We start from the raw sequence: 24559 nt of genomic DNA, 5'->3' as shown, positions 1-24559 counted from the left end.
AGTCGCGTATCGTCGCATGTTATCGGGGGGCACTAAGGGACCCTCTCTCGTATTGTCGGGCAAAAGAGGATACAAAACTATCTACACTATCGAATGGTACTATATAGGGGCTAGTATACAGGGTCTGGGGTCCCGGGTATATAGGAACCAATATACATGACTCACAGCAGGGCCCAGTGGAGTGTCAGTTCACAACAGAAATCCATATTATTTTCATCAACGACCTCCCAGCCCAGGCTGTTCCTGTCCTGTTTCCTCTTGCCTGGCTTCAGTACGCTCATGCTGTCCATGTTGATATCGCTGTACCCACCGGTCTCGACAGGCTCATCGACGGACGTACGACCCTTGTAGATTTGCTTCAACAGATGTTGACTCTTGGACGACACCATCGGTGTCATCAATGGCTTGTAAAGCACGGGATGTCCGAAGCGAACGCCGACTCGGTCTCCTTTGCGCTTTTTGCCGTCAACGAGAGCGCCCTCGTTCGCTTGCAAGCCACGTCCAGTCGTGTAGTAATGGATATCGTCATCGAAAGTCTTCTTGCAATATATCTTGAATCCCATGAGGAGCAGTGGCAAGGGAGCCAAGGCTGCTAACATTGGCCAATTCACATCGATGAAGCTGAAAGCCACAAGGATCAATGCGACGATGAGGTTGCCAAAGAATGTCATAAACAGGAGCCGGTTGAATAACGAACGCCAGAACATGCCGCCCGACTCGTACTTGGTGATGAAGACATACATGAGTAGATATTTCTTCATGTACGAGTCGATCCAGAAATATAGTGCAGCCACAGGAAGGATCAGTGGCTGTAGAACAGCGAAGGTGAGGGCCACAGTGGCGTAGAATAGGAAGTAGTTGTAATATGCGGCGTAATCGAAAGCTTGCGGAGCAGACAACTCGATCAAAGCTCGTGGCGTCGGCGATAGGAATCGTCTGGAGTAAGAGCCCCAAATCAAAGTCCACAGCTGACTGAGATCGACTGCGGCACCAAGATTTCGCTGCAGCATCCAGGAGATCCAGTAAGTAGACACCTGGCAAAGACCAATCACGACCTTCTGGAACGGCTCCACGTCCGCATAGGATCCGCCGTCGATGATTGCCGCCACCAACTGCCAAACGGAAGCGAAGAGCGAAAAGACTATCAAGTTGTTGAACATGAAGAAGCTGTAGAGATTGCGAAAGACGTGCCGCTCTCTGCTCGTCTTGGTGATGTCTCCAGCTTTAATGCACAATTTCCGGAAGATAGAAGGCAGGTAGAAGTAGAAGGCTGTAGTAATTGCCGGAGCTGCCACACCTTGCACGATGGCCCACCAGGTTCGATGTGCTTGCATGCTCGTTTGGAATGCAGGCCAGAGTAGCGCCAGATTGTCCAAGTTGACCAGGAAGATGGCGATCATCAGATTAGGTACGACCCAAATAAGTGTCAAAAACACGATCCACATGCCATTGACAAAATCGCGCCGCCTTCGCTGGGCTTGCAACAAGTTCATGTTTTTCCAGATGATCGCATTCGGCTTGGGTGCGAGATGAACGAACGCGCCTTGATGCTTCTTGTCGCCCGCTGCATATGCCACGCTGTGTGCAGAGGATATTTGTTCGTACGAAGCGAATCCATAAGACATGGCGTTTCGTCTATCCACACCGGAGCGCACTTCCTTGATCTCCATCTCGAGGCCTTTAATTCGTTCGGTCAAGTACTCAATCGCGTCCACTCTTTGGCCCTTCGCGTAGCTGCCAAACGATCTGTCCTCCTTGTGCGGCTTGCATGTCGGGCGTGTCGCGGGCAGTCGATCCGGATTCTTCAAGTACTTTGCCAAATGTTCCTCCAGTTCACGGACGCATTTCTCATGCTGCTCCACAAGGTCCGGCAAATCCTTGACATTCCTTGCAATCGAAGTCTTAGGCATGTCTGGTGTTGCCTTGACTTGATCCGTGATTCTTGCGATGCCCTCGTCTGATCTCATGTCTTTTGGGATATCCGTCAACATCAATGTGCGGGCATGCAGACTTCGTTGGTAATCCTCGCTCTCAAAGTATTGCCTTCTCATTCTGGTAATGGCTCTGTAGTTCCTCCACAGAAAATAGCAGATGACCACATCGAATATCCACGCGAGAGCAACGTACCACCAGAGCTTTTGATTGCCAATCATGTACTGTGGTGTCAAGAGATAGAAGACTCCAGCTCCTTCTACTTTGAAGCCTGTACTACTCAGGAACTGTTTCGACGATATCACATTGACCGGGATGAGGATGCCACAACCGATCGCGGCCAGAATTGTGAAGATGGACCTCAACATGCGATTCACTCGCATGAACACCGCCGCGTCGATACCCACAGTCCTGATCAAGTCTGGCTCTTTCGTTTGCATCAGCGGCTTCACCCAGCCGAATAGTCCCTTGCCAATGGGCGGAGGCATGTGTTTCGAATCGGCATATTTCGCTCGAGTGGCGTAGACGACACTGTTATACGGACGGAGGAAGCAGAATAGAAGTCCCAGGACTGCTGTCAGGACGATCGACGTTATGAGGGAGGCCAAGGCAGATTCTCCCGCCAACTAGAAAGTGGAAGATCAGATCGGCCTTCTCGTTGCCCTCACGTGTACAAACTTACCTGTGCTCGAAATGGATTTGAAAGGAGTTTCAAGAAGTCCTGCCCGGCATCTCGCGTGCCCATGTTTGGGCTCGCCATGGTGTCAGAAAGTGCGGAACTTTCTGCTGCTGCGGCGGCCCAGCGCGAGGTATGTCGAGTGTACCGCAACGCACTATTCTAGTGACAAAGAACCACAAAGGTGTGATTTGTGTTGCCTTATCCTGCGTCCTGTCCTCCCTCGCGCAATGTATACGACGTAACGACTGTGGGTAAGGTGGTCCAAAAATTGCTGAGAAGGGCAAAATGCTGAGAGAATACGGCGGTGGAGCTCTGCAGCGAAAGATGAACTCCAGGAACGAGAGTTTGGAAGAAGAAACAAGGAAATGCCTGCTCGATTGCCTCGGCCGGGGGGTGGTGGTGTGGAATCACGAGCTTCCCACGAGCGAAGCTGTTCGGTTCTTGGAAAGGTCTTGGGTGCTTGCGCAAGAGAAGAAATCGGGCGAAAGAAGAGTAGGTAGTAAGACCCTGAAACAGGAAAAGTGTGGTGGTGTCGTCAGAAGACGCATGCCAGAACGACTAGAAATACGAGGTGCCGCTTGTCACTCCCAACCGATGCACAAAAACATTGGGGAACCCATGCTCCACCCACGCACACTCAAAGCTCCAGCAGACCAGCTCTGCAGCTGCTTTGGTGGTCCCTGTGACAGCAGCGTTTGGCGTTCTAGAACGGCACACGATCGATTTCTGCGCTGTGACGGCAACAGGAAAGACGACACGCGTCGGCACACTGCTGTCCGATCGACACCGCGGGCAGTCGGCTTTTGCCCTTTGTCTACTGCACGTTTTACTGTATTTTGTTTCTATTCTTGCAGCACGCGCTTCGAAATGCAATGTTTCGCGCCAAAAGTTCCACAGCGCGAACTAGAAGTCCTGGCTGACACCTTCTATTCGCCGATCACGCTGAAATTCGAAGCGCTCCACCAGCCTGATCTTGAGAGGGAAACCCTGGTGGAGCGCTGGCTGCGTGTGTGAAGAAGAGGACCTCGTCCAGTGGATCTCCCCACCATTTTACCATGCAGTGCCATGAGCGCGTACAAGAGAAGTGTCTTTGCGCGCTCGTGGCTCGGCGCATTGAGAGTTTGCCAGGTCGGGCGAAAGCTGCCGAGCCATGCAATTGGCATCGGCGCCGAGACGAACTGGTTGGTGGAAGCACTCACAGTCAGATCCACAGAACTCACCAGCAAGGAGCACCATACACCTTATAGGTTGGACGACGTTGAAAGTAAAGTGTACCCATCGCGAACGAAGAAATTCAAGATGGGAATTTCCAGATCATCATATTGGAATCTGTGTTTTGAACCACGATATTAATTCTCCTGAATCGACCCTTCTGCCATCTGGCTCGTGGTGTCAAGTCAACTCATAGCAGAGACATCCAGATGCTGCGTGATCAGACCACGCAGGTCCATTACTGATCGCTCCGTTCAGTGTTCCGCGAAGCAAGTACTGCGGACTCAAAAGTCGCACCTGCGGCATTCATCGCACACGCAGAGAGAGATTGGAAAGCCTCAAACGTCTGGCATCACAAATGAAATTGCTCGCGCCCTTTTCTGAGAGCACGCTTATAGTACACACAAGCCATCTGCTGAGAAGCTGGCTTTCGAGTTCAGTATCGCTGAACCCTTGGTATCATTGATTCCCCCCGTCCCATCGAGCAAGTAAAACGCCGCATGTCTTGACTGGGAAGCACTCGAGTCCAGTCGAAGTGCATGAATGCAGCGCGGAACCCTCATTATGCTTGCAGTCAATAAAGCGGAGTGGTTTACTCCTCTTCCTCCTCGGAAGCATCGCCACCCTAGGACTGGTCAGCACTGTTTCGTCAATTGAGAGCAGCAAAGCTTACAGCAGTGTAGGCGGCCTTCTCCTCCTCGTAACGCTTCTTGTCAGCGGCAGCCTTGGCCTCGTAAGGGGCCTTCTGCTTCTCGTTCAAGGCCTTCCACCTCTCACCGAGGATCTTGCCGACCTCGCCTGTGAAAGTCAGTCAAACGCGCATTGCGAAGCTGTTCGAGAAGTGAGTACTCACCGAACTTGATGCCTGGGTTCTCGTCGCGGACCTTGTCACGGGTGTCGTTGGCGAAGAACATGTAGGCGGACAGACCACGCTTTGGCATGTTTGGGTCTGGTGGCGACGCGTCAGTACTGGAATCTCGCGCGTGCGCAATCGCAAAAGGTCAGCTGAGACGTACCCTTCTTCTTCTTGCCGCCGTCGGCCTTGCCAGCGGCCTTCTTGGAGCCGCGGGTGGTGGTCTTCTCCTTAGGCATGATGAAGTTGGTGTGTCGGTGCTTCAGAGGTGTCAGCAGGCGTTGCGATTTTGGTGACGGTGCAGTGAACAAGTTCACGCGACCAGGAAACAAGTGTGGAAAGTGATGCGCGACAGAAGTTGGTAAATGCGCGTGTTTTGGTCGAGCTTTGCTGCGGTGTTGTGGTGAGGGCCTCTGCAAGCTGAAAGCTGCCGGGCGCAACAACACAACACAACAAAGTCGCGACTTGGGCCTGAAAGTGACGCGAAGGTGCTGGGATGGACTTACTTCGACGCTTAATCGATGTGGAGATGATTGAGGTGGTGGTGTTGCGACTGTGGTCGAGGCGCGTTAGCTGGTGAAGAGATAAATGCTGGTTGTCGACGATGAATGCAACGCGACTGCGCGGTGGATGTCGAATGGAGAAGGCATGATTGCGCTCCCAAACAACGTCTCATTGACGGCAATCGCAATTGAGACGCGTCAAAATGCGCGGCGGTGTTGTTGCAATGGTGGAGGGGTCGGCGCCAGAATGGTGGTGATACTCACAGCGAATCTCTGGATGGCGACGCGAAGTGCTGTGAAGTGCGCTGAGAGGAGGACAGTGAGAGCTTTCGCAGAAGAGACAGGCGTGGGCACAGCAAAAACTATGAGCGCCGGCCGCGACCAGCTCGCTCCTGCCCCCTCTGTGCTCAGAAATACGCCGGAGCGAAGTCGCGCAGCGGAGTGACTAGCGCCTGACACCACAACAACATCATGGCTGCATTCCACGCGTTCCTCCGTGTCGATGCACTCGGTTGCTGTTGGTGGAACACCATCTGCAATCATCTCTACCTCCATGTTCAACTGCCTCATACAATGTTCTCAGTGGTGCGCGCGGTATTCTCGCGTACACGCGCGACTTGCATCACTCCGGGCACGACAGCAGGCCGCGCCCGCATGTAGCCCGTCACCCACAGCCCTCCTGCAGCTGACAACACAGCTCCAGTCCAGTCCACGCCAGTTTCCTGCCCGCACGCGCACCCTCTGCTTCTGCCTTCATCTCCACAACAACGCGCGCCAATTCGCAGCAATAGCGCAACAGGCCATTGCAGCATCTATCATGTCCTGCGCGCATTTCTCGGCCTTATGCTCACGCGCCTGCCCGCCTGACTCTGGCCAGCGCGCAGCCAGACGCAGCCTCCGCTGGGAGTGCAGCCGTTCAAGCCACTAGCGCTGCTTCCTGACCGACCGACTGCGCAACTCCCGTCTCGTCTCACTATTACCGATTTGCTCTGCCAAATGCGTCTGGCAATCCTCACTTCTTTGTTTGTTGCGCAAAGTCTCTCAGTCGACAAGCATGGCGAACGGATTCTTCGCCAAACCAGCGCCATCTGCCTGCTTCTGGTGCGCCTTCTTCGCCCGTTTCCGCGATTTGGCCTGCTTGCGGTCACCTTGATCTCCGTGTTCCTCCTCGACGACCGACGAGAACAATAGCCGCAATGCTTCTCGCCACACCTGCTGCTCGTGTCTGCGATCTGAGCCTTCTCCATCGTTGAAGAACACCGCAATGCGCGGCAGGCTTTGCAGATGTCGTCGCAGTGTCGCTTGCGCCCCATCACTCGTCTCTACATCAGCAAGCAGTTGCTGAAGCATTCGAAACGAATAGTACGCTGCTTGGTACTGTGCTGCTAAATGCAGTACCTGCCACTTGCGTGGCTCTCTATTGAGCACGATATGTACAGCATCGTCTGCTGTCGGCATTGGAACTCCCTCGCTGCGGAAATGAAACACCACATGCTGAAGAATCAGATATCGCCATGCATCGTCCCGACCCAGGCGATGCTCAATTGCAGTCTCCTCGAGCGTGCTACTGACACCTGTTGCAAGCCGCGATGTAGCAGGAGCAAGCTCGTCGCCAGTCAGCACATCTAGCAGTGTCGCCGACATTCTCGCCCCACTTCTTCTGTACTCCTGCACATTGGTGTCCTGCTGACTCTGCAGTAGTATCGAATAGCCAAGCAGACGAATGTCGAGTCCGACGCCCCATGCAGTCGCTCGAGTCGGGTCGTCCATCACGAAGGGCAGATAGGCCCTTATCGGTCCCGTAGTCTCACCTCGAGCGTGCGATTTCATCTGGTGGAACAACTCTGATATCCGAGAATCGCGAGCTGTCAACGCCTTCTTCAAATCGGGATCCTGGCGTACACGAGCCAGCATTTGCACCTCTTCAGCTGTCTCGAATTGCCGTGCGAAGGCTTTGAACTCGTCGCGATCATCCAGGTCCGCACCCGTAGAGAGTCGCGAAGCCTTTTCCAGACTGCAGTAGTAGTCTATCGACATGAAAAACGCAGGCTTGATCAAGCTCGATCCGAACAACGATTTTCTTCGCTCGATGATATCCGCTGGCCGATACTCATCACCTTGCAAAACCGTCGTCCCGCCGACCTCAGTTTCCGACAGATCACGAAACGGCACTACCCTCGTACGTTTGCACGCCTCGTACACGATCAAATCTGCATCGTCGGAGAATATCGTGATCTTCGAATCATCATCTTCCGGAATGGCCTGTGCAGCAGCAACGCAATACGGATCCGCTTCGCCAGGAACCACGTACGTCAGGTCTGCATACTGTGTACTGCGGATGAGTTCTTCGACCACAGCAAACACCAAGAAAGGAGGTGGTGGTAAGCTCTTCTTGGCAGAGCCACTCAGCGAAGATAGACTCGTGCCTGAGGACTGCTTGAAAGCTTGCAGTCGCGCAATATAGTTCTGCAAACGATCAATTCGGACATCTTTCTTCGTTGCTGGAAGGGCTCCGTCGAAGAAGATGGAGTCACTATCCTCGCAATCGTCCTTGGTTAGGTATCGGAGCATATATACGATATATCAAAATTTTGCAAAAAACTCACTTACATTTTGAATCCATACCCCACCAATTTATCCAGCCACGCGATCGTTGCTTTTGCGCAGGAATCATATGTTATTGCCGAAGTCGTCGTCGCTGTCGTAGACGAAGACGAGGACGAATCGCAAAGATTATAGTAGATATAGTGTGCCAAACCTGGTCCGTCAATTATGGCAATGTTCCTCCGTACCGGTGCTTGCTGCTGCTGGCCAGCCGATGATGATTTCGTTATGGTTCCCAGCGTGGTTTTCGTCGCATAGTCCCGCATGCGGAGACCAAAACGCTGGATCCCCATGTTTAGCGCAGAATTCAATGACTGAGTCTGGCGCTACGGAGCGTTCGCATGAGAAGTGAGTGGGCAAGGGATATACTTTTGGTGTAGGTGGGGAAAGATCATAGACTCTCGTCAGAGGGAAAGTTCAAAAGTAGAAGTTCTTGGCAAAAGGCTAATCTTGGGGTGTGACTACATTTAGTTTTAGTGCTGGACTGGACAGGACGAGCGAGGCTAGAATAACCACGAAGGGATGTACGCTGCTTTTCATTGTGACTTGCTACATTGAATGTGCCTGGGGGTTCATGAACTGCTATAGTTGAAAATCTACAACTTTGACCTCGTCATGCCTTGCACGCCTCTCACTTTTCGCCCACCAAGCTGCTTGTCTTCCACGCCGTGTTGCCTGAATAGCTCTGCAGCACGCTTCTCCTGCTTCTGGATTAACTCGATACATTCTTTGGCTCTCGCCCTGTTTTCCCTCCTGCCCATTTGGTTCAAGTGCACCTCGTCTGGTCCGTCTGCGATTCTGATCGTCCGAATGTGTGCCCACATATTGGCGAGAGGAGTGTCTTGACACACGCCCATAGCGCCATGAGCTTGCACAGCGCGGTCGATGACTGTGCATGCCATAGTCGGGACAAGAATCTTTGCTTGCGCAATCTCGACCAGTGCAGCTTTAGCGTCGCCTTGATCAATCTTGATCGCCGCGTTGAGGACAACGAGGCGGGCTGCGTCGATTTCGATGCGGGATTTGGCGACCCATTCGAGGAGGACACCATGTTCGCGAAGTGGCTTGCCGAAAGGAATTTTGCGGTCGTCGTTAAGGCGGGCGATCATCCATTCAAGCGCAACTTCTGCAGAACCAATTGATCGCATGGCGTGGTGGATACGGCCTGGTCCGAGTCGGCCTTGCATAATCTCGTTGCCTTTGCCGAAGCCGAGAACCAGGTTCGATAGTGGGACGCGGACATTGTTGAAGGAGATGTGGCCGTGTCCGTGTGGCGCGCTGTTGAGATGTTAGTGGAAGTTACAGGCACAGAGCAGCGATGGGGGAAACATACTCATCATATCCGTACACACTCAGCATGCGGTGGATGACCAATCCTTTTGTGTCGCTCGGCACCAGCACCATGCTCTGGCGACCATATCTGTCCTGGTTGTTGGGATCACTCAGACCCATGACGATGAAGATCTTGCAACGATCGTCACCGGCACCTGAACTCCACCACTTGCTTCCGTTCAAGACAAGCTCATTACCCTCTTTGCGGATGCTCAAGCTGATGTTGCTGCCATCACTGCTGGCCTTGTCCGGTTCTGTCATTAAGAATCCAGATCTGATTTCGCCAGCCAATAAGGGTGTCAACCACTTCTTCTTTTGCTCTGCCGAGCCATATCTAGCAATCACTTCCATGTTACCCGTATCTGGTGCCGCACAATTGCATGCTTCGGAAGCAATCTTGCTTCGTCCGAGCAGCTCGGCCATCAACCCATACTCGACATTTGTAAAGCCTCCAGCTCCTCCGTATGTATCGTATTCGCTCAAATTTGCGTAATGGTTCTTGGGCAGGAACATGTTCCACAAGCCCAGCTTGCGAGCTTGTTGCTTCAAATCGTCGAGGATCGAAGGGTGTCCATCCCACCTGTCGTCGCCAGTACCAATCTGAGCGGCGTAGACCTGATCGGCTGGAATACATTCTTCGTTGACCCACTTCTCAATGGTGTCGAGGAATTTGGCGGCTCGCTCGCTCACGAATGGTCTGGCGATGGGAGGGACGCGGCCGGATGCCGAGGGACGTGGACCGGCATTGGAAGTAGGTAGAGGCGGTGCGTTGGACATTTTGGGTATTGTGTGGGATCGTGATTCTGAATTGATCTCTTCGGGATCTGTCTCGAATGCTCTAGTAGAAGTGTCAATTATTCACTTACATGCAGTCTCACACCTCGGGCAATGTTGCCGTGGCTACGAAGAGGGGTAGGTGCCGACGCGAGCAGGATTGACGCGTCGAGTCAATGAGTGCTACATTGTGACTGCAGCATTCCAATATCTGAAGAAACTAGCAGACCAGCACTTAATGGCTGGACGTGCGACTCCTACATAGTCTGTCGCAGCTGTCGAGGAGACGGTCGTGGCTGTGGTCTTGGAAGAGATGGAGCAGGAGTAGGAGCGAAGGGCACCTTCTTGGCACCGTCTCCTCTGGCTTTCGCTTTCGTGGCGCCAGGAACTCTCGGTGATGAACAAACACCTCTCAGCTTAGTCACCCTTTCAGCTCTTTTGAAGAAGGGCAGCCTTCCAACAGGGAGAGTTTCGAGCTGTAATAACCTTTGGTCGATGAAGCGCGCCAGTATCAACCAAGCGATGCAGCACTTTCCAGCCACCGTGGTCTCTCACTCTTAGATCGAGCCTCACCCACGACGGTTTCACGATAGTGAAGACACATAGTGCGTAAGGTCATTTCAATAAACAACCATCGTTCAAATGGGTGCGGCTGAGTCTTGCCTCGTCAGCACTTCAGAGCTTGCATAACGACGTGGCCTGCTGTGAAGGTCGGATGCTGCAGAAGTGCTCTTTCCAGAGTGCCAGACTGGCTGCCTCCTGGACCCAAGTTGCACTTCCACGGAACGGTTGACAGGATGTAGTCCACGTCCGTTCACGCATGACTCATTATGGCGGCGTGGATTCGTCACCGCGGACGAAGTTGACTAGAGAAGCAGATACATCGTGGCATGGACCTCTCGCCCTTCGAGCTATGCGGCCATTCTTTCCCATCCTCGCGAGAGATGTGAGCTTCTCAAAGACTTCGCGGCCTCTAGTTTCAACGAGGCACGTTTCTTCGACATCTCAACCACCACCTGAACACGAAACGCTGTTTCGCTATGATCGAGCACGATGGATTTGGAATGAGGAGCAGCAACTCGCTCGCCGCTACCGGAAATTCCAGGTTGAGGAGCTGAAGAAAGTGGCTATTGGTACTGTGAATGCGCGCTCCTGTGTCTCGATTGAGAAAATATTCGATGGCGCTCAGAATCGGGTGCTTCAACTGAAGATGAATTACGGCCGAAGCGTGGTTGCGCGCATTCCGTATACTTTCGCCTGCCCGGCGAGGCTCACGACTTTGTCTGAAATCGCGACTATGGCCTTTGTGAGTGGTTATCCTTATAGCCCATGTTGGCTTCAGCTGATGAGATTCAGGCGCGAGACATCCTGCATATACCAGTGCCCGAAGTTCTAGATTGGAGTGGGAACGCGAGCAACCCTGTTGGCTCTGAGTTCATCATCATGGAAGATCTCGAGGCTGCTGGAGCGAAGCAGCTCGCATATGCTTGGGAACATGAACTGGAGCTGCCAGCCAAGATCAGGATCGCTAAGGACTTTGTCGATATCCAGGCCAGATTACTTTCCACCACATTCAAGCAGTACGTTGGTCCAATGTTATCCAACGCCTTAAGCTGATGATCCCTCAGTTACGGAGCATTGTACTTCAAGGCCCACGCTCCTCCCGGAAGCGTCCCCGCTGTCATCGATGGCCCTCATCCAGATTCCGTGAAGAGCATGGTTAGTGACCGGTTCATGGTTGGACCAGTTACCGATCCCTCATTTTGGCGAGAAGGGAGGGGTAACCTGCCTGCATCTCGTGGGCCTTGTGAGTGTCCGCTGTATATTTAAGAGGGAGGTAGGCTAATTCTCGACCAAGGGCAGACACCGCAGGAATACCTGGAAGCCATCGTGGACAGAGAGATTGCCTGGCTCAATCAGTGGAAACCGCCAACAGAAAAGCGGCAGCCAGCCATGCCAGCTTTCAAAGGAACCAGACGCATTTCCACCTTGGACGAGGTCTCTTCTCAAATTGAGACTTATGAGCGCTTTCGCAAGATAATTCCTTTTTTGCCACCCGGGCCGCCGGAATGGTCACAGTCCGTCCTGAACCACTGCAAACTCGACACGGGCGACTTGTACGTTAAAGACGGCCAACTCTTTTCCATAGCAGATTGGCAAAATAGCTGGGCTGGTCCTCTATTCTACACTACCTCTCAGCCCAGTTTTCTCAAACTCACTGGCGAGGAACTGCACAAGTTACCTTAAAACTTTCTGGAGCTCAGTGATGAAGAGCAGACGAAGACTCGCTCCGCCTGTGAAAGCACCGCGATATTCAAGCACTTTGCCATAGATGCTTGCGAGAAGACGGAGATACTGGTTGATATCTGGGACTATGTGCTTTCGAAAGTGAATTTCGACATTCTGCCGCATCTGATAGACGCTGGCGCCGACTTCAATGCGCACACACTTCGACATTGGTTGATGCGGTACATACGACACTGGGACTGGGTTGCACCAGATGTGGAGTGCCCTGTGGAGATGAGCGACGAGGAATACTCGAACACTATGGACAAAGATCTCGCAGAGGAGTTCAATGGCTGGCAAGACTTTTGGGAGAAACTTGAGGAGGGAGGCAATTTCAAAAGGGATGGTTGGGTTGTGAACGAGTGCTTTGATGATGTTCTCGAGGTCTTCCGCGCATTGCGACGGAAGTTGCTGGAAGATGAAGAGGAAAGTGCGGAAAAGAAGGCGGAGTATGAAGAGGCTACGAGATGGGTGCTTGAGAAGAAGCTCTCGACTGAAGTGTAAGCCGGTGAGAAAGGGAAGAGACAATATGCTCTGAATCTCGGCTCAGTAATTATAGATTCGCTGCTCAGAATTGTACAATGAAACCTTGGCATGAATACAAATTGTTGAAGATCCGCAATTGTTTTTTTTGGTAGTATTCGCAGGGAGTGGCAGCATTCCACTTTGTATGAAGTATAAAGGACGTCGCCCCAGGGCCGTCTCGGGCCGAAAGTCGGCGTCTGCGCCTCGGCTTACCAATAGTTCTACCATGATGCGTGCAGCGTCAAAGAAACACAGTCCCAGCAAACAGCAAGTCCACAACACCACCATGGCATCTCCTAGCATATCGCGAACGTGCGCACGAGCACTACGATCATCCTCACGAAGCGCGACCCGCACGCTTACATTCGCGTCCTCGCAGCGGAGTTTCCACGCTCCAGCGCCACTATACCTTGACTTCCTCGCCCCATCATGGCAGAAATCGCAAGTGTCGCGAGCATCGCCAGCGCATAGTACCAGCTCGAAAGTACCGCAACGTGGTGCGCAGACGTCCAACGTGCCTCAGAAACACCACTTCTCTACCACCCGATCACAACGCGGACCCGCGAAAGCAATCCTCAACCCCAAACAGGACTCCTCTGGCCAACCCATGACTATAAATATCACTCCTCGCGCCGCGCATCGTCTCCAGAATATCGCCTCCAAAGACTCAAATCCGAATACAGCCCTCCGCGTCAGCGTAGAAAGTGGGGGTTGTCATGGCTTTCAATATCTCATGAGTCTCATTGATGTCAAGGATATCGATCAGGAAGAAGACGTGGTATTTGAGAATGAGGAGCGGATAGGAGGCAGCGACGACGAGGGAGAAGCATACAAAGCGAAAGTGGTCATGGACGAACCAAGTCTGGAACTGTTGAATGGGAGTAGCGTGGACTACACGATGGAGCTGATTGGGAGTCAGTTTAAGGTCACAGGGATACCGGGTGCGAAGAGTAGTTGTGGGTGTGGTACGAGTTTTGATATTGCGGCTTGAGATGCTGGGAAGAGACTTTGAAGAAAGAAAGAAATTAATTCCTGGAGAAGAGACGTCAGATGCACTATCTGGTAGGAATAAGTGTTCAATGCTCAGTTATGATGCACAACAAATCTTTCTACAAGCTCGACTTCGATGAAAGTCTGACCAGAGGCTATGGATTGTCGCATAGTCACACACAATCACTCCTACCACAGGCGAATTGCCTAGTATGAACCAGGGCAATGACTGTGGGTCGATTGATTGCCAAAGCAGTGAATTCTTGGCCGGACTCTGCACGACACAAGAGCTATATGGCGGTCTGTGTGGTGTCCCACGTCACGTCTGCATATATGTAGCTCTGCAACGGATAACACTTTCCGAACCAGCGCTGTCCGCTGCATGCCCATGCATGCATACTATACATCTGTGAAGTGGAACTTCGACCACCTGCGATACGCCTACTATGAAGCGCGTGGAAATACATCGGACTTATGCAGCGGGTATGGTAACCTTCCATATTCGAGAGTGGTGGATGAGCGAAAGAAAGAGTCTCGACTGGCAGGGCCGATCTCGTCTCTCAACAGGTCGTCTGGGCGGCAACAGTGATTGGCCATGAAAGGCCGAGTGGAGTGGAGTGGCGTGGCGAGGAACAGGCTCCGGAGCTCTCATCATCGTGCGTTGAACTGAGCTGACCCTGCCTCAAGGTGCTGAAGTGAACTTTTGGCGGGGCAAACAGCGGGCAGGCATGATCGACAATTCATCCACCGCGATTTCTTTTATAAACACACCCTCTTTCTCCTTGCACCATTGACCGACTTCACCTCTTTCATACACATTTGCTCAAGAGTGACACCCCCATCATGAGCGTCAAGACTGTTCAGACCAAGCCATTTGGCGACCAGAAGGTGCGCAGTCGACTGCCCCCACTTGACCGCCCATTGGCAGCACACTGACGCTGTCACAGCCAGGAACCTCCGGCCTGCGTAAGAAGGTCAAGGTTTTCCAGCAACAAAACTACTCGGAGAACTTCGTCGCTTCCATCATCCTCTCCATCCCCGAAGGTGCTCAAGATGCCTTTCTCGTTGTCGGCGGTGATGGACGTTACTGGAACCCTGAAGTCACCCAGCTCATCGCAAAGATCGGAGCTGCGTACGGCGTCAAGAAACTGTTGATCGGCCAGAACGGCATCCTGTCCACCCCCGCTGCATCACACCTCATCCGCGTCAAGAAGGCCACCGGCGGCATTCTGCTCACCGCGTCACACAACCCTGGTGGTCCAGAGGAGGACTTCGGCATCAAGTACAACTTGACCAATGGAGCTCCTGCACCCGAGAGCGTCACAAACAAAATCTACGAGACATCAAAGACTCTGTCTGAGTACAAGATCGCAGACATCCCCGATATCGATCTGAGCACGATCGGCACCAAGACCTACGGCCCACTCGAGGTCGAGATCGTGCACAGCACCGAGGACTATGTGAAGATGCTCAAGGACATCTTCGACTTCGACCTGATCAAGAAGTTCCTCAAGAACAACCCAGACTTCAAGATCCTCTTCGACGGCCTGAGCGGTGTGACAGGCAACTACGGCGTTGACGTCTTCGAGAAAGAGCTTGGACAGAAGGGCAGCACACAAAACTGCGTGCCAAAGCCAGACTTTGGCGGACACCACCCAGACCCCAACCTCGTCTACGCCAAGTCGCTGGTCGACCGCGTAGACAAGGAGGGCATTCACTTCGGTGCTGCATCAGACGGTGACGGTGACCGGAACATGATCTACGGTGCCAACTCCTTCGTGTCACCGGGTGACTCGCTCGCCATCATCGCACACTACGCCGATCTGATCCCCTACTTCAAGAAGCAAGGTGTCTACGGTTTGGCACGATCCATGCCTACTTCTGGCGCAGTCGACCTTGTCGCCAAGAAGAAGGGCCTGAAGAGCTACGAAGTCCCAACTGGCTGGAAGTTCTTCTGCGGTCTCTTCGACTCAGACAAGATGAACATCTGTGGTGAGGAGTCTTTCGGCACTGGTTCCAACCACATTCGTGAGAAGGATGGTTTGTGGGCCATCGTGGCCTGGCTCAACATCATTGCTGGCGTTGGTGAGCAGACCGGCAGCACACCTTCGATCAACAGCATCCAGCACGATTTCTGGAACATCTACGGCCGCACCTTCTTCACACGATACGACTATGAAGGCGTCGAGAGTGAAGGCGCCAACAAGGTCGTCGCACACGTGAAGGAGCTCATCACAACCAAGAAGGACAGCTTCATCGGTAGCGACATCTCTGGCCGCAAGGTCGTCGAAGCCGATGACTTCAGCTACACGGACCTTGACGGAAGTGTGAGCAAGAACCAGGGTATCTACGTCAAGTTCGATGATGGCAGCCGCATCGTTGTCCGTCTTTCGGGAACCGGCAGCTCGGGTGCCACCATCCGTCTGTACATCGAGAAGCACGAGAACGACAAGAGCAAGTACGGCTTGGATGCTCAGGAGTACCTCAAGGACAACGTCAAGCTTGCCACAGACTTGCTCAAGTTGCAAGAGTACGTTGGCCGCACTGAGCCAGATGTCAAGACGTAAGCTGGTCTTACTGGCAACGAAAATACCCAGGTCAGGGATATAGAGGGTGGCGTGTGAGATATGCATGAAGCGATGACGACTCTTTTCAAACGTGTAGATGTAGTGTGATTCAAAAAGCGAAGCATGAATGATATAGCGAGATGATGAAGAATCCCAATGACGACAGAAGAGAAAGACTACTTTGTCTCTAGTACTCTCCACTTTCCGGTGCTTACTTTCATCAGTAAATCTCAGTGCAATATGTGAGCGGATCGGAGCCGGTCAGAGCTGCATGCTCAATTCCGTAATGCGTATGTTCCCGGCTATCTATATACAGCGTTGACTCCTGCTTCTCGTACTGCTTTGCTGTCTCAAGCTACATCATGCGCCCAGTACTGCATAGCACGTCATCAATTTCTGCTGAGTGGGATCCTGTTCACTATTCCGCCCCATTCCGTGCCGTCTCATGTGGGCAGTCGACTGCATAAGCATATACAAGTTCCTGCTTCCGTTCAGCTTTCCAAAGTAGGCAGCTCCCTCAAATCCTGGTCCGCAGGAGTACACCGTAGTTGCAGTAACCTCTTGTTCCCAGCAAAGTTTCGCCCTTGTATCGCGTGCTGGCCTAGTATCCAGCAGAGGAACATATCGTCATAGGATAAATCGCCCGTCAGATTTTTCAATGCCAATCCCATTTCTTCTTCTCCTTACTCGGGCTCTCCACAGAAAATTCCGCGCTCCAGAGACTCTCCCAGCCTGATTTCTTGGCTGGAGAAGGCTTCACTGGAGTAGTCGATGGACCAGCAGCGGTCTCCAAATGTCGTTGCAATGATCGGACACTCTTACTAGGAGATTCAGGACGTTCCGGACGGGGCTGCTGTTGCTGCTGGGTCGCTTTGCTTGGTGAAGCCGATGGTCGACGTACTGAGATCGTAGGCCCAGCTCCTGTGCCGCTCTCAGGTGGTGAGAGAGGTCGACTGGTGCTGTCAATCGCAGTAGAGAGCTTGCGAATCTGCGATAAAACGTTAGAGTTTGTGTTCATTTTAGAGATGCGAGGATGAGAGGGGAGCCATGCCAAACGACGGTATTCATGGTCCCCAGAGTAGGTCTTGGCGCACCTGTTCATGAGGCTGAGGTTCAGGATTGCTGCTGCCGATACCCAAACCTGTTCCGGCTGGCGCGGGGAGAGGACGAGCTTGCTGTTGGTGCTGTGTTGGTAGCATAGGATTGTTCAAGGACGAAGCCTGGCTGTCTGTGCGCTGTCGCGGTGTATTCGCTTGTGGTGTGGCTGAGGCACTGCCGGTAGCAGCTGTCGACCCAGCAGGGACGTTCTTCTTCGATGTCGAGCTAGAGCGGCGAGAGTCGAGACTCTTATTCAGGTGCTTGCTCGCATCATCACTCTTGCTGCTACGCTTGATGCGGATGCTGCCCTTGGCGTCAACGTTTGCTGTGCTGACCGTGGACTTACCAAGGCCTGGCGTCGTGGGCGCTGCACCGGCGCCACGCTCTTCGGTAGCATGTACCATCCACCAGGTCAAGCCATCCGAGAGATCGAACGGATTGTCATCTTCAACCTGCATAGAAGATGCGGCGTCACTGGCTTCACCCAAGCTGCGGCCATCGGCAGAGATTTGCGCGGCGGCACGTTGGCTACTCAAGTCGACGATCTTCTGCTCCACTTTCTGGATGCGTGCCACGATAAAATCTCTCGTGCCGAGACGCATGCCCTCTCGCTCCGCCAAGAAGTAATGCGGGCATCCAATATTGAACGCAGCCCATGCACCCTTGACCTGGCCACCTCTTGTTGGCAGAAACAGAGCGAGATCCCCTTCTTTGAAATCTCGGACCGCGATCTTGGAGTGAGCTTCGGTTCTCAGCTTGAGTGCACGCTCCTTGTACGCATCGGCGCGCTTCGTAGACTCTTTAGCCTCTTTGCTATACTTCTTTGCCGTGTACTCGAAGTCCTTGACGCGCTTCGTGACTGCATCAGCGAATACGTCAAGATCGAACCGGGAGAGGCTGTTCAGGAACGCTTCGTATTGAGCACTCTCCTCGTCCACGGTTTGAGCGTCGGGCCAGTGAAGCATTTTGAGGTCATTCGCCGGCTCATCATCCTCTCCAGAAGATTTGCGAGTGGGTGGTGGCGAGGTCATTGAGGCTTGACGACTCATCTGCATGGAAGGGTCGATCATTGTGGTGCTGGCAGCCATTTTCGAAGCGCGCTCCACGGCCATCTTATTTCCCTCGTAAGTCACTACCAGCCCAAGTCGTTCGAGCAGGCGAACAAGTCGAAGATTCTGGGAGTAGAGCTTTTGTGACACTTCCTTTGCATGATCAGCTCGCCTCTGTAGGCGATCGGTCGTTGCTTCTGCGCTGGCATGGTAGGCCTTCTGCTTTTTCTGCATGCGCAAAATCTCCACATCCAGACTGTTATTGAGAGACTTCGCTTCTGCTAGCTCAGTTCGTAGCTTAGCAACGCGCTCCCCTTCCTCTGTGACACGCTGGCGGAGCACTTCTGATCCCGTCTCGCCCTCCGCAAACTTCTCGCGCAAGGATTGAAGCTGTGCTTGCTCTTCAGCCAATTGCTGTTCGAGTGATTGAGCCTTCGCCTCTCCTGCTGACAGCTTCTCTTGGGTTTGGCGTATCTCCTCTTCAATGTCGGCTTGCTTTTCGGCAGCCGCTGCGAGTTCCATCTTTTGGCGCTCATTATTTGCCAAGAGCGACTGGTTCTCGCTTCGTGCAAACGCAATTGCTTCCTCAAGGTCTTTGGCGTGGGCTGCTGATCTTCTTGCGAGGTCCTCGAGAGTCGTCGCCAGACCGAGAAGGCCAGTCGGCGTTTCAGCGTCTGACGATAGATGAGCGTGCGCCGTTGCCAAAGTCTGCAGATGCTCGGCGTCAGCTTCGCGCCTTTGCTCCTCAGCTGCCCGCAGCTTTTGGAGCTCTTCTTCGACTTGCTTGCGGGCTGTCTCAGCTTGCTCGAATTTACGTTCGAGGTTGTTGCGGGCATCGTGCTCAGTCGCTGCGCGTGCGGCATGTCCAGCGGCATCCTCTTTGAGTCTCGAGATCTCCTCATCCACGCCGTCTCGAGAGCCTAGCAGCCTCTCGACTTCGTTTTCGGCCTCTTCCAGTTTCTCCTTCGCTTCAGTCAACTCGCGCTCGAGGTTTCGTCTCTCCACCGCAAATTCTCGTTGCTGTGCGTCCATGTTCGCCATCAGGTCTTTCTTAGTGGTGATAGCGTCTTCGACTTGCTTTTGAGTTTCTGCATCCGAGTTCTTCCTCGTCGCCGCTTCATCCTTGTGTGCTTGCAGTTCTGCCTCGAGGTCGACAACCCGCTTGGCCAAACGTTTCTCTTCAGCACTTTGTGCTTGCGCAAAAGAGGGTCGGCGTTTACTGAGAGAGCTATGCCGAGAGAAATCGTCGAATGGCTGAGGAGTGCCGACTGGTATTGTTGGCGTGGCCACGCGTTGTGACATTGCGCCATCGCTCGTGGGTGTAAAGATATCGCCAGTCGTCACTCTCGTGTTGAGCTGGGTCGATCGATGCAGCAAGTCTTCCAGCTTGCGTACACGACTCTTCTGTGCCTTGAGCTCTTCTTCAAGGCGCGTATTGGCGCTCTGGAGTGCCTTGTTCGAATCGTCGCCTCGAAGAAAGAGCGATGTGTCACCAAAAGCAGCCTCGTGCATGCTACCATTCTTGAATGCTTTGGCGTGTTTGATCTGCTTACGAGTGAGCTTGTCAAGGTCCTTGATGGCCTGGTCGATTTCTTCTGTAACCGGACCTGGCCCAACCACGTCCAGCAGTACTTTGAGATATTCTGCCAGCTCTTCTCGCGTGACCATAGGCCAGCTGCCGCCTTCATTCTGCAAGTTGAGCTCTATTCCCAGAACACGGCTCTGCAGCGCATCGGGTGACACCAGATCATCGACATTGCGCATCCATTTCTTTCGCCGCTTCTCCTCTTCTTCCTGGTAGAGCGCAACTTCTTCTTGTAGCGTGGCTGAGTCTCGCTTCATCTTCGCGACCCATTCTCGCCGTCTGACGGACTCGACCAGCAGGTGGCCATAGACCGAGGGCAGTCGACCTACAACGCTCAACGTCGTGAGGGCCTGGTGATATTCTTCGGGCAGGTCAACCTCTCTAATAGCCTGGTATATCTTTGCGAGCTGCGACTCGATTGCCGAAAGTGTCCGCATATGCTCCAGTGCAATCTCAGCGGCACTATCTCTTTCCCGCCTTGCTTTTTGCACAAGCTCGTTCATCTCTAAGCAATAATCGTTAAGGTTCGGCAAGTAGTTTCGTGTGTGGAGGAGGGCCATTTTGGAAGCCTGTGCGCACGACTGCGGCGTTTTGGGTAGGGATTGAACGTGCTCGAGATCGGAGGCCATCTTGCTGACCACCATGTCGATCTCCTCGAGCAGTTGAGCTGGGTCTGAAGTACTGTCGTCAAGAGTGGAATGAGAGTTGATTCGATCTACGGCCTGGAGAAGCTCATCGCTGGTGGCTGAAGCAGCATCCAACTCCTCGCGTATGCTGTCTAGCTGCTTGTTGAGAACAGAGACGGTGGTCTTGGATGTCGTGGCTGCCTGCTTGACAGTCACGATGTCCACATAGCCTTGCAAAGTCGCAATGTGCTGCTGAGAGTATCGTCGCGAGCCTGTTACAGATGACATAGGTTGCACGAAGCGTGTGAACTCGGGTCTGGCGGGTATGCTGCGTAGGCTTTCCAGGTCCTGCTCCCATCTGCCCGTGTGCGTCTGCTGCTCTTGCAGCTGCTCGGTAGCCCATGACTCTACGTTCGCATATTGCTTCTCGGCGTTTTTGATATGATGCTGCAGACTAGCTACGGCGACCCCCAAGCTGCGCTCGATGATGGCTTTGCTTTCCTGTAGTCGCTGGGCCTGCTTCGACTGCGATCCGCAGCCCTCGAGCAGACTTGCTGCCCATATTCTCCTGATCTTAAACAAGTGCTGCCATGATGCCAAGTCGTTCGTGTTGGTGATAGTATCAGGGGCGGGTCCTGGGTTGAAGTCGTCGTCGTTCCCGAAACTGTCTATGGACTCCTTCGCAGGACTGATGGCCTTCTTCCCATTCAGCCAGCTCGAGTCGAACACGAAGAACTCATTCTCGGTTAGCAAAGTCTGCGTGCGGACTTGCTTGCCCTGGGCAGTGAGCAAGATCTGGGCGCGCGTCTGGATGCTGGTCTGCGACGCGATCCATGACCGTACAGCTTCGAGGGTGCTGTTGACGCTGGGGTCGAGTCGCAGACACTGGCCAGTATGTCCGATGTAGACGGATATAGACATGCCTCGCGCCAGCAACGACCCCTCCTGCTGGCGCGACTACACGTCGCTATAAGACTGCCGGTCGTGTTGATGTTCGGGGAAGAGATTCTAGGTTGCGTTGCTGCCCAGGTCGGCGATCGAGGACCGGCTGCTCGTCACGGCGACAGCGCAACCAGATGACGAAGCCGACAAAGTTGCCTCAGGTTGTTGCGGTGCGCGTTCGCCACGGATGCTTCCTTTCTTGCATCTGTTCTTGTTGAACGCAGAACACTACTTTGTACCAACACCAAAGGCAGACTCAAGTGCAATCGTCCAGTCAGTCACACGGCAGGTTGTGTTGCTGGGCCACAGGCACGTTAATTTCGCCGGCTGAGGTAGGCAGATCACAAGACCATCCACTTCACGTGCTTCTCTGTTTGCAGTGATCAGCAACGCTGTAACACGTGCAGTGCAGCATCGGACTGTCAAGATCAAGAGACGCCTGGGAAAGGGTCTCCATCAAAATCGTTGTTGCTAGCATGGAACGAGCCGAGATCTTCACGCAGGCCTATGCTCAGGCGCAAGATGAACAAGATTCTTTGGCGAAATTCCGTGATATGTTCGTCATACCGAGCAGAGCGGATCTTGCCCGAAAGACCATCACCGCGCAGCCAGATGAGATGGATGATGAGCCATGCACATATCTCTGCGGCAATTCTCTTGGGCTCCAGCCGACTCTCACCCGAGAGTACTTCGAGGAATACTTGTCAACCTGGGCTCAGAAGGGAGTATTCGGTCATTTCAAAGAGATCTCAGACACACGCTTAGCACCGTGGCTTCATGTCGATGATGATGTGCGTGCAGACATGGCTACAGTCGTGGGTGCGAAGACGGAAGAAGTCGCAGTTATGCAAACCTTGACCGCAAATTTGCATTTTCTTATGTGCAGCTTCTACAGGCCGACGAAAGCGAAGAACAAGATTCTGATTGAGGGAAAAGCGTTTCCCAGCGATCATTTTGCAGTCGAGTCTCAGATTCGCCTGAACGGGTACGACCCGCAAGAATCGATGATCTTACTTGAACCGCCATCAGGGGACTCACTACTCCTGCCAACCCAGCACATCCTCTCGACAATTGAGCAATATGCAGACGAACTGGCACTGATCCTGCTCCCGGGAATACAGTACTACACTGGTCAGTTGCTTGACATCAAAACTATCACCGCGCACGCACATTCAAAAGGTGTTACCATTGGGTGGGATCTGGCTCATGCTGCAGGCAATGTGCCTTTGAAGCTGCATGAATGGGACGTCGACTTCGCCTGCTGGTGTACATACAAGTACTTGAACTCAGGTCCGGGAAGTATAGGTGGCGCTTTCGTGCATGAGAGACATGGGGAAGTCACAGCTCAGGACGACCAGTTCCACTATCGACCAAGACTGGCGGGCTGGTGGGGTTCTTCGAAATCCAGCCGGTTCGTCATGGCAAACAAGTTCGAGCCAATATCAGGTGCGGCAGGTTTTCAAGTATCAAATACTTCAGTCGCGGACACAATTGGCCTTCGTGCAAGTCTGGATGTCGTCAAGCAGACTTCGATGGCCGAGCTTCGCAACAAGAGTTTGAAGCTGACGGCCTACCTCGAGCAATTGCTGGATCTATTGGCGCAAGACCAAGCACGGCAATTCGGTTGGGCGCTATTTCACGTCATCACATCACGGAATCCGGAGGAGCGTGGAGCACAGTTGTCGGTCATGCTTCAACCTGGTATGCTCGATGCTGTGATGGAGGTCCTTGAGCACGAGGGCGTTGTGCTTGATGAGCGGAAGCCAGATGTGATTCGCGTTGCGCCTGCTCCTCTGTACAACAATTTTGAAGATGTTTGGAGATTCATGCTGGTTTTTAGAAGAGCTTGCCAGGATGCACGTTCAGGTGCCGTGAAGGGAGACAGCGCAATGGTGAGTGGAGGCAAGGACAATAAAGGCTGGGGTGAGATCAAGTAATCATAGGTATTGTTGATACGCTGCATACCGAGGAAAGTACATATAGAGTTCCTGCAAGGCCGTGCTTGCAGCCTTGCCAAGACAATGATCATCCGATCATCCTTGCCAGCCTCATGCAACTGCACCTCAATCATCGAAAGTGTTTGCTACATGATATTCCCCTGTATGTCCTGACTTCCAGGCTTGTTGTCCTCTACGCGACCTGCGCACTGCATTGCACGTGGACACAGCGCGATCAGATGCGTCGGAAAAGTGCGAAGACTTGCCTCTCGCACCGCCCGCGCTTAAGAGAGGCCTCTCTCCAGGAAGACCAGGACGTCGGCGAGAAGCGACATGACTCAAAGCGACTGGCATCTGGAGACCTTCGTATTGCCTTCCACGTGGAGACCAACAAGATCAGTCCGTTCATGGCATGTTCTGCCAACGAGGCTCGTGATCGTGGCAGAGGCCGCCTGGAGGATTTGACTCCGCCTCAACCGAAGGCTGCGCAGCGAGCCGTTCGACACCACAACCAAACAAACCTGCAGCGCGATTCCCGAACAGAACTGCGAGGTTGCCTGAAGGACGTCGAATCAGGAAACATAATGGTTCATCTTCTGCAGTGTGGCCTCACCATTTGTGTGACGATGAAACGGGTGCTTGCATGACTATGCTTCGGCGTCCTTGAAGACCGTTCCACCATCTCGGAGCAATCGCTTCCCACATGGTGGACCTCACGGCCGCCCGTATGGTACCAATGATAGCATTCATATATCGGCTATGCGAAGTCTGGGGCACAGCGCAGGCCTGCAGGCGCTCGCATGATCCACTCTGGCCTATGCGAGCACAGCCATATGGTATTATAAGTCCAAGCCAAGTCATCCTATATGTCTATGTCGTTAGACTTTCCTGGCGCCCGCTGTACTGAGGCAGCCGTGCACAGCACAGGTTTGTGTTCGCTTGTTTTCGATGGCAGCGGCTATGCTCTTGAACGAGGCTGTTCACTTCGCTGGGCACAGTCATGACAGCCGTGGCTTTCGACCCTGCCAGACCGTACTTCATCCTATCCTCTTCGCTGAATTTGTG

The 24559-nt window shown here is 53.2% G+C and overlaps 9 protein-coding genes across 9 annotated transcripts; 4 read left to right on the top strand and 5 right to left on the bottom strand.

The window, feature by feature from the left end:
* Positions 1–161: 161 nt before the first annotated feature.
* Positions 162–2692, bottom strand: CKM354_000094100 (uncharacterized protein; the record flags this gene model as incomplete). The annotated part of the gene is made up of 2 exons (XM_044796048.1): positions 162–2558; positions 2615–2692. The coding sequence occupies 2 exons, from the start codon at positions 2690–2692 to the stop codon at positions 162–164; spliced, it is 2475 nt and encodes an 824-aa protein (XP_044651983.1).
* Positions 2693–4415: 1723 nt separating this feature from the next.
* On the bottom strand, positions 4416–4915 carry CKM354_000094000 (uncharacterized protein; the record flags this gene model as incomplete). The annotated part of the gene is made up of 4 exons (XM_044796047.1): positions 4416–4448; positions 4497–4621; positions 4677–4772; positions 4840–4915. 4 exons carry the CDS (start codon positions 4913–4915, stop codon positions 4416–4418), a joined length of 330 nt encoding a protein of 109 aa, XP_044651982.1.
* A 1305-nt stretch (positions 4916–6220) lies between these two features.
* CKM354_000093900 (uncharacterized protein) lies at positions 6221–8076 on the bottom strand (the record flags this gene model as incomplete). Its single annotated transcript, XM_044796046.1, has 2 exons — positions 6221–7712; positions 7790–8076. The coding sequence occupies 2 exons, from the start codon at positions 8074–8076 to the stop codon at positions 6221–6223; spliced, it is 1779 nt and encodes a 592-aa protein (XP_044651981.1).
* A 303-nt stretch (positions 8077–8379) lies between these two features.
* On the bottom strand, positions 8380–9892 carry CKM354_000093800 (uncharacterized protein; the record flags this gene model as incomplete). Its single annotated transcript, XM_044796045.1, has 2 exons — positions 8380–9061; positions 9117–9892. 2 exons carry the CDS (start codon positions 9890–9892, stop codon positions 8380–8382), a joined length of 1458 nt encoding a protein of 485 aa, XP_044651980.1.
* A 910-nt stretch (positions 9893–10802) lies between these two features.
* Positions 10803–12679, top strand: CKM354_000093700 (uncharacterized protein; the record flags this gene model as incomplete). The annotated part of the gene is made up of 5 exons (XM_044796044.1): positions 10803–11195; positions 11246–11469; positions 11518–11696; positions 11748–12006; positions 12154–12679. 5 exons carry the CDS (start codon positions 10803–10805, stop codon positions 12677–12679), a joined length of 1581 nt encoding a protein of 526 aa, XP_044651979.1.
* Positions 12680–12986: 307 nt separating this feature from the next.
* CKM354_000093600 (uncharacterized protein) lies at positions 12987–13691 on the top strand (the record flags this gene model as incomplete). Its single annotated transcript, XM_044796043.1, has 1 exon — positions 12987–13691. One exon carries the CDS (start codon positions 12987–12989, stop codon positions 13689–13691), a length of 705 nt encoding a protein of 234 aa, XP_044651978.1.
* An 842-nt stretch (positions 13692–14533) lies between these two features.
* CKM354_000093500 (uncharacterized protein) lies at positions 14534–16257 on the top strand (the record flags this gene model as incomplete). Its single annotated transcript, XM_044796042.1, has 2 exons — positions 14534–14578; positions 14638–16257. The coding sequence occupies 2 exons, from the start codon at positions 14534–14536 to the stop codon at positions 16255–16257; spliced, it is 1665 nt and encodes a 554-aa protein (XP_044651977.1).
* Positions 16258–16912: 655 nt separating this feature from the next.
* On the bottom strand, positions 16913–21536 carry CKM354_000093400 (uncharacterized protein; the record flags this gene model as incomplete). The annotated part of the gene is made up of 2 exons (XM_044796041.1): positions 16913–17245; positions 17352–21536. The coding sequence occupies 2 exons, from the start codon at positions 21534–21536 to the stop codon at positions 16913–16915; spliced, it is 4518 nt and encodes a 1505-aa protein (XP_044651976.1).
* Positions 21537–22033: 497 nt separating this feature from the next.
* CKM354_000093300 (uncharacterized protein) lies at positions 22034–23494 on the top strand (the record flags this gene model as incomplete). The annotated part of the gene is made up of 1 exon (XM_044796040.1): positions 22034–23494. One exon carries the CDS (start codon positions 22034–22036, stop codon positions 23492–23494), a length of 1461 nt encoding a protein of 486 aa, XP_044651975.1.
* Between the last annotated feature and the right edge of the window lie 1065 nt (positions 23495–24559).

The sequence above is a fragment of the Cercospora kikuchii genome (genome assembly GCF_019650295.1).
Source record: "Cercospora kikuchii DNA, contig_00001, whole genome shotgun sequence".
In the NCBI taxonomy this organism is placed as follows: Eukaryota; Fungi; Ascomycota; class Dothideomycetes; order Mycosphaerellales; family Mycosphaerellaceae; genus Cercospora; species Cercospora kikuchii.
The sequence above is the reverse complement of the archived record's forward strand: the minus strand, read 5'-3'. Positions and strand labels throughout refer to the sequence as shown.